Below are 8,492 nucleotides of genomic sequence, written 5' to 3'. Positions count from 1 at the left end.
ATTGGCTTTATATCGGAGTTTGAGAACAGCATTGTGGAATTTTAGATAACATTGCCGGGATGACTGTTTCAAACCATAGAGAGATTTCTTTAATTTATAAACTTTGTTCTCTTGTTCCGAGACCTCAGGTTGTCGCATGGAAATTGTTTATTTCAAATAAAATTTTCTTATTTTAAATTCACAAATCTTAGTTGTAATTCTAGATCCAACCTATCATGCATTGTATAGGCCGATAATTGGTGTTCGCCTTGAAAAAAATAAATAAATAAATAAATTCCTTCGAAAGAAAGCCCAGTGAAGTTTCATGTTTGATCATGAAGGCCACCGTCCAAGAAAAACATCAAAATTGAATCGCTTACATAATTTTAAAATGGGTTGACTCTCCAAGCACACAGCTATGTAGCTTAACCGTTGTTGCTTACACATGGATTTAAACGAAGCCACAAGGAAAGTTCCCAACTCCCAAGGCATTCCATCCAGCCATGCAACAGCAGAGAATCCGTCCCTCATTCTCATTTGTCACCTTCACTAGTTAGAGTAACCAATCTCTGTTTCCTTCTTTCTATATAAACTCCCACTCCCACCCCTTAATGCCTCAATCACAGCTTTCATATATTTCTTTCCCCAACCATCTCTCCAACTCCACCATTTCCTAGCTACAAAAATGTCATCTTTCTGTTGTTCATTTAGATTTTCAATGATGTTGCTTGGTCTACTATTGGCAAGCTCTTTAATGGCTGCCTCTGCGGGAGATTTAAATCAAGATTTCATCATCACATGGGGCAATGGCCGTGGTCAAATGTTAGACAATGGCCAGTTGCTCATGCTGTCCCTTGACAATGTCTCTGGTTCTGGTTTCCAATCTAAGAATGAATTTCTATTTGGAAGGTTTGATATGCAGATCAAGCTCGTCCCTGGAAACTCCGCTGGCACTGTAACCACTTTCTATGTAAGTTCCTATTCTATGGTTCCAACTCCAACCAGGAAGCCAAGCTAGTTTCCATTGACTGATCTTTAATTACCATTTCATTGCAGCTATCATCTCAGGGAGACAACCATGATGAGATTGATTTTGAGTTCTTAGGTAACTCAAGTGGAGACCCATATACTGTCCATACCAATGTGTTTAGCCAAGGCAAAGGAAACAGAGAGCAGCAGTTCAAACTGTGGTTCGACCCAACAAAGGGCTTCCACACTTACTCCATCCTCTGGAATTCACAACAAATCATGTAAGGAAGACTATACCCATAATTTTTTAATCAAATCATATAACTAATATGTTGTGACTCTAAGTAGAACTCATCCTTAAAAGTTGGCCCTTAAGGAGTAAAGGAGAGAGTACCCAAGTCCTTATAAGCCTTCACATCAGGCTATTCACATTCACATCCAATATGGGATTATTACTTTTGCGTGGAACCCAACATTCTCCCCCTCCATGTGAAAGTAAAGTGGGAACTAATGATTTGTTTCTTGTTTGCAGCTTCTTGGTGGACAAAATTCCTATCAGAGAATTCACGAATAGAGAATCTGAAGGAGTTCCATACCCTCATAATCAAACAATGAAGATCTACTCCAGCCTTTGGGATGCTGAGAACTGGGCAACTAGAGGAGGTCTTGTGAAGACTAACTGGACTGAAGCACCATTCAATACTTACTATAGAAACTTTAATGGGAACGCCTGCGTGGTGTCTTCTATTGGGGTTTCTTCTTGTGATTCAAATTCAAAGACGTCAACTAGTGCTGTATCTAATAAGACATGGCAAACCCAACAGCTCGATTCAAAAGGTAGAAGATATCTGAGATGGGTTCAGAAGAATTACATGATCTACAACTACTGCACAGATTATAAGCGTTTCTCTAATGGTCGCCCGCGAGAGTGTAAACGTTCCAAGTCCCATTAGAGAACTATTGGTAGATTCTCTTATAAGTGGATATTATAATTCCATTATCATTCTTTTATTTATCAAACTGATTTAATTTGTTGCCTTTGGGCCTGTACATTTTCCTGTCCTCGGTGGAATTACTTAGAGGATGGTATACCATGTGCCCTATGGGTATGTTCTATTGTAATAAAAATAAAATAAATTATTATTTCATTCATTAATAGAATTTCTTGGTTGTCATCATAATTATGACCAATTTCTCATTAGAGGATGGTATATCATGTGCACCTAGTTTGTTGAAAAAGACAAAAATGATGTACTTGCTTACTGATGCGGAAAAAATTGACCGGACGATCTTCCATGCAGTTCCTAGTGCTTTGGCCGACCTGCACAGAAGAGATGACAGGGGAGAGCCGAGCTGACCCGACAGGGGACTCTCCAATGCCTAAGTTAGATCTTTCCACAACAAATGCTCAAGGGAGCTTTTCCAGTAAGAGAATTGAGTAATCCCTCCTTTGTGATGGAGGCTTACCTTGGTATTTATAGGCTGCTGATAGAGGGCAAGTGAGAGACGATTGTGAAGAGTCTTGTTTAGGCATGGAGACCTCAAGGGGAGTGGCTCTATGATTCTGGGAATATTCCTATTCCCCTGAAAGGCCAACCGTGTGACGTCATGATGACGTGTAGTGGATAGAGTCCTGTCCTCCGGAATAGGGATTACGTTCCTTGAATGTAGGGGTGGACGATAACATGTTTCTAGAAACCTTGTTGTTGACATCTGGCTGAGGTGGCAGCACGGCCAGATGGAGGCCGAGGTGGAAGCACGGCCAGATGGATGCCGAGGTGAAGCGCGTCCTGACGGAGGCCGAGGTGAAGTATGGCCTGATGGATGCCGAGGTGAAGCGCGGCCTAACGGAGGCCGAGGTGAAGCATGGACTGATGGAGGCCAAGGTGATAGCGCGGCCTGATAGATGCCGAGGTAGCAGCACGGCATGATTGAGACCGAGATAGTAGCACGGCCTGATGGAGGCCGCGATAATAGTGCGGCCTGATGAAGACGAGGTGGAGCATGGCCTGATGAATTCCGAGGTAGAAGCACGGCCTGATGGATGCCGAGGAAACAGCACGGCCTGATGGAGGCCGAGGTGGAGCACGGCCTGTTGGAGGCCGAGGTGGAGCACGGCCTGTTGGAGGCCGAGGTGATAGCGCGGCATGATAGATGCCTAGGGGGCAGCATGGCTTGATGGAGGCCAAGGTGGAGCATGGCCTGATGAATGCCGAGGTAGAAACACGACCTGATGGATGCCAAGGTAACAGCACGGCCTGATTGAGGCCGAGGGGATAACGAGGCCTGATTGAGGCCGAGGTGACACGGAACGAAGGTGGCCGAAGTAGCAGCTCAGTCCTGTTCAAGTTTGTGTACATACTTCAGCCGTGCTGGGGAAGTGACATATTTTGCCTCATCACCAGCCCCCCGCTCTAGCAGTTCGAATCGACCTACTAGGGCATTTAGTTCGATGCGACATGCACTGCTTTACTTTCTCAGCCGAGGCTGCTCAACAGTTTGAGGATGTGGCTGTCGCTTATTCGAAGGCAAAGGAGGCAAAGCGCTTTGATAGGGGTCGAGAAGAAATGGCCCGATCTGAGAAGGACCGTCCCAATGATGTCGGGTTGATAACAAGAGAGCCGGAACAGGAGGTTGCTGGAGGCGAACGAGGTGGCTGAACCCTTAGCCCCATCAGAAGTGGTTGGATGACATTAACATTTCTTTGTTTCAGGTCGGCTCGGACGATGTCATCTTGTTCCTTCAGAGTAAGATGCCAGGCTACTATCTGAAGGACTATGAGCGGCGCGTTCCCATCCATGCAACTTTGGTGCAGCCCTACGGCTCGATCAATGTTGGTGAAGAGGTGATCTGACTCGAAGGATTTTCTTGTGCTGAGCTAGGCTCGTGGATCAGCCACCCAAGATTAGCCTCATATATATATAGATCCATATTTATGTAGATGTCTCCCACGGTAGTGATGTATTTTGAGGGCTCGTGGATTAGCCACCCGAGCTCGGTCTAGTTGCTGCCAAGCTGGAGCCCTGTCTTTGAGCCTCATTGGTTAAGGTCTTTGAGTTGCCAGACTAGGGTCTGGTCTTGTAGTGCCGAGCTTAAGATCGGTCTTAGATGCTGTCAAGCTGGGGCCCGGTCTTTGTGCCTCATTGGTTAAGGTCTTTGAGTCGCCAGACAAGGGTATGGTCTTGTGGTGCCGAGCTTGAGCTCGGTCTTAGACGCTGCCGAGCTAGGGCCTGGTCTTTGAGTTGCCAGATTAGGGTCTGGTCTTGTGGTGCCGAGATTGAGCTCGGTCTTAGATGCTGTCGAGCTAGGTCCCGGTCTTTGTGCCTCATTGGTTAAGGTCTTTTAGTCACCAGACTGCCTCATTAGTTAAGGTCTTTGAGTCGCCAGACTAGGGTCTGGTCTTGTGGTGCCGAGATTGAGCTCGGTCTTAGATGCTATCAAGCTAGGGCCCGGTCTTCGTGCCTCATTGGTTAAGGTCTTTGAGTTGCCAGACTAGGGTCTGGTCTTGTGGTGCCGAGCTGGAGCTCGGTCTTAGATGCTACCAAGCTAGGGCTCGGTCTTTGTGCCTCATTGGCTAATGTCTTTGAGTCGCCAGACTAGGGTCTGGTCTTGTGGTGCCGAGCTGGCCTCTAGTTGTTTTCACTTTCTTCTCTATGTGGACGCGCACCTCTACTGAGTCTCTGAGGTGATAGTTGGCGTCTTCCTACCCGGGGTGGGGTCTATGTGTATCATGTGTCTCTGGGCTCCGATGATGTTCAAAACGACGGGCTCTCCCGATTTGGGCAGGGACGGGACCTCGCCTGCGCCCCTCAGTAAGAGAGCGCGGTGGTACCAAATGAACAGTGCGCAAAGTTCTGGCCGACCCCCTTCTTGCTGTTGGTTGAGGGGTGACGCTGTTGTTGGGAGATTCGTCATTAGGACGTCTGCTCGGAACAGGCTTAGGCGGTTGAGCTGAACTAGTTCCTGGCACTGGAAGTGCCGAGCCGAACTGACGTATAAAATCCCTGACCAGCGCGTTTGTAGCTAATACCTGAAACTGTAAGCTCTGCATTTGTTCTTCCATGTTCGGGTGAGTTACCCGAGATGATGGGACATGGCGGGATAGCTGAGGGTTCTGCTTGCGCTGATCCCCCTCTCCCTGGGTAGCTTGTGCATCGGGCCTGGTTTGCTAGGGTCCTTCTAGAGGGGTCTCTGCTGGGACGTTTTCCTGCTCTGCCACAGGTGATGAATGGGAACGTCCAAGTGGTACTTTGCGAGTGGATCTTGCTCGCGTTGTCGTTGAAGAAACGACCTTCTCACTCCTTAATTGCATTGGTCCAACGTGACTTTTCGTAACAAGTTTCCCACGGACGGCGCCAATCTGATGCGAAAAAAATTGACCGGGCGATCTTCCATGTAGTTCCTGGTGCTTTGGCCGACCTGCACAGAAGAGATGACAGGGGAGAGCCGGGCTAACCCGACGGGGGACTCTCTGATGCCTAAGTTAGATCTTTCCACAACAAATGCTCAAGGGAGCTTTTCCAGTAAGAGAATTGAGTAATCCCTCCTTTGTGATGGAGGCTTACCTTGGTATTTATAGGTTGCTAATGGAGGGCAAGTGGGAGACGATTGTGAAGAGTTTTGTTTAGGCGTGGAGTCCTCAAGGGGAGTGGCTCTGTGATTCTGGGAATATTCCTGGAATATTTCCCTCTTAACTCAGAAAGGCCAACCGTGTGACATCATGATGACGTGTAGTGGATAGATTCCTATCCTCCGAAATAGGGATTACGTTCCTTGAATTTAGGGGTGGACGAAAACACGTTTCTGGAAACCTTGTTGTTGACGTCGGGCCGAGGTGGTAATATGACCAGATGGAGGCCGAGGTGGAAGCACGGCCAGATGGATGCCGAGGTGAAGCGCGTCTTGACATGGAGGCCGAGGTGGAAGCACGGCCAGATGGATGCCGAGGTGAAGCTTGACGGAGGCCGAGGTGAAGCACAGCCTGATGGATGCCGAGGTGAAGTAGCGTGGCCTGATAGATGCCGAGGTAGCAGCACGGCATGATTGAGGCTGAGGAAGTAGCATGGCCTTATAGATGCCGCAGTGAGAGCGCAGCTTGATGAGGATGAGTTGGAGCACGGCCTGATGAATGCCGAGGTAGAAGCACGGCTTGATAGATGCCGAGGTAATAGCACAGCCTAATGGAGGCCGAGGTGATAGTGCGGCCTGATAGATGCTGAGGTAGCAGCATGGCATAATTGAGGCTGAGGTAGTAGCACTGCCTGATGGAGGCCGCGGTAATAGCGTGGCCTGATGAGGACGAGGTGGAGCACGGCCTGATGAATGCCGAGGTAGAAGCACGGCCTGATGGATGCCGAGGAAACAGCACGGCCTGATGGAGGCCGAGGTGGAGCACGACCTGTTGGAGGTCGAGGTGATAGCGCGGCCTGATAGATGCCTAGGGGCAGCACGGCTTGATGGAGGCCGAGGTGGAGCACGGCCTGATGAATGTCGAGGTAGAAGCACGGCCTGATGGATGCCGAGGTAACAGCACGGCCTGATTGAGGCTGAGGTGATAGCGCGGCCTGATTGAGGCCAAGGTGACACAGAACGAAGGAGGCCGAAGTAGCAGCTCCGTCCTGTTCAGGTTTGCGTACATGCTTCAACCGTGCTAGGAAAAGTGACATATTTTGCCTCATCACTTACAATTATCTTTTTTTGGCTATGGATTTTTTACAGCCCCTTAGATCTCCTTGAGTTATCTCACTTTAGTGGTAAAATGGGTAAGAGTGAATAATGGCTATATTGACTTAAAACATCAAATCACAATGGATTGGGCCAGCATATCCCTAATCTTCAGAGTGAATCGAATTGGTTCATTGAACTTGACTCTCACCCATTTTATCAACCCAAATAATTAATTAAGCCCATAAATCCTATAATCTCCCATTTGGGCTACATTAATTACAAGGAAGCCTTTTAAATTGGTGTGGCCATAGAATCTTATCACATTGACCACACTTACTGTGATTCAATTGAAAAATCACTCACATCGAAAAATAGTAGAAGATACACCTCAATATATGGCATTCAACATTTTGTCACTACAAATATAAGTAAATTTCGCAACACAAATCTATATGGGATATTAACATAGAAATATTGGCATATCCTCAAATAACACTGTTGTCATTCTCTGTAGGTCCTTAACTGTGATATTAAACTTTACTATGGCAAACTACCATTGATCAGAGGTTAATAGCTAACTTTGGCATTCTGCATATAAATTGTGGCAAACATTGCCTTTGAACTGTGGCAAATACTATCTTTTAAACTATGGCAAAAATTAACAAATGGAATAGCCTTGTATAACATAAATGCTAAAACATAATCATAATCCATCAAACTATGCAACAAAATATATGGGCTAAAGTTTTAAACATACACAAATAGTCAACAAGAAGCAAAGCTCCTATTAACCAAGTATGTCAAACGACTCAATATAAATGTCTGAACTTAGAGAAATCTTAACTACTCTAATAGCTTCAATTTCTAGTCGCTCTCCTTTGCTAACTTGTGTATGTGAGAGGATTAGATTTAGGCTCCTTAAGTGCCAAGTCTAAGTCATGAAAACCCAAATGCAATTCTAATTCCTCCACCCATTTTGATAGTTGTCACCAATAAGAATTGAGAATTTAAGGAACTGGCCATCCTGCTAGGACAGTAATAACAGCACAATATGTGCCAAATTTTAAAATATAAATCACAATATTAAAGCATACGATATCATCAATGTATTTTAAATAAGAGTTATAATTAAAATTGTATCCTTATTCTCTTTGAACAGGAATTCACCGATCCTCTTATTTATTTATTTTTTTATGAATATTAAAAAAAGAAAACATTAACATTCAAAAATTCAGTCATCTTTTGGTAAAAGAATTCCTAAGTCAATGTTCCTTTCTAACGTGTGAGTATTTATTCATAAACTTGATGACATCACATTTGAAAAAATGTCATATTTACTGTAAAGAAAAACATAATTAAATTGGATATCCACAAACTTTGATGATATCACCTTTGAGAAATGCCACATTTACTGTTAAGAAAAATACAATCGAATTGAATTTACCACTTTGGTGAATCTCACTCAGTCCTATCATGTTTTTTTCCATTGGAAATATATATATATATATATATATACAGAAACATACATTTAAATATGTCATTAGGATAATAAAAATCATATAAGAGTCACAACCGTAGCTACATACCTATCATTTGGGCTAAGAATGCACTAGTCCTCTTGTAAATCTATATTTACTATGCAAAGAACAATAACTTTCGAGGTTTCCTCACCTTTGGGCTTAGAAACCTCTAGGTTACTATTATTTTCTTTTAACTTTGGTGAGATCACCTTTGGAAAAATGCCACCAACTTTGCTGCCCTAATAAAAAACATGAAAAAAATAAAATGTACCACTTTGGTAGATTTCAACCCTTTTGGTTTTCTAGAATTGTATTATGCAACCAAGCATGTGCCGAAGCTTAAATCTAATGCAATTC

At 44.8% G+C, this 8,492-nt stretch overlaps 1 protein-coding gene across 1 annotated transcript; it reads left to right on the top strand.

The window, feature by feature from the left end:
- Positions 1–624: 624 nt before the first annotated feature.
- On the top strand, positions 625–2,159 carry LOC122089803 (probable xyloglucan endotransglucosylase/hydrolase protein 23). The gene is made up of 3 exons (XM_042659487.1): positions 625–949; positions 1,036–1,229; positions 1,481–2,159. Exons 1-3 carry the CDS (start codon positions 665–667, stop codon positions 1,899–1,901), a joined length of 900 nt encoding a protein of 299 aa, XP_042515421.1. The 5' UTR covers positions 625–664; the 3' UTR covers positions 1,902–2,159.
- The last annotated feature ends 6,333 nt before the right edge of the window (positions 2,160–8,492 follow it).

The sequence above is a fragment of the Macadamia integrifolia genome, chromosome 9 (assembly GCF_013358625.1).
Source record: "Macadamia integrifolia cultivar HAES 741 chromosome 9, SCU_Mint_v3, whole genome shotgun sequence".
NCBI classification, from domain to species: domain Eukaryota; kingdom Viridiplantae; phylum Streptophyta; class Magnoliopsida; order Proteales; family Proteaceae; genus Macadamia; species Macadamia integrifolia.
The sequence above is the reverse complement of the archived record's forward strand: the minus strand, read 5'-3'. Positions and strand labels throughout refer to the sequence as shown.

Coding starts and splice junctions, on each gene's coding strand:
- LOC122089803 (XM_042659487.1), top strand. CDS start 665: ATGTCATCTTTCTGTTGTTCATTTAGATTTTCAATGATGTTGCTTGGT. Junction 950..1,035: donor GCACTGTAACCACTTTCTAT/GTAAGTTCCTAT, acceptor ATTTCATTGCAG/CTATCATCTCAGGGAGACAA. Junction 1,230..1,480: donor TGGAATTCACAACAAATCAT/GTAAGGAAGACT, acceptor TCTTGTTTGCAG/CTTCTTGGTGGACAAAATTC.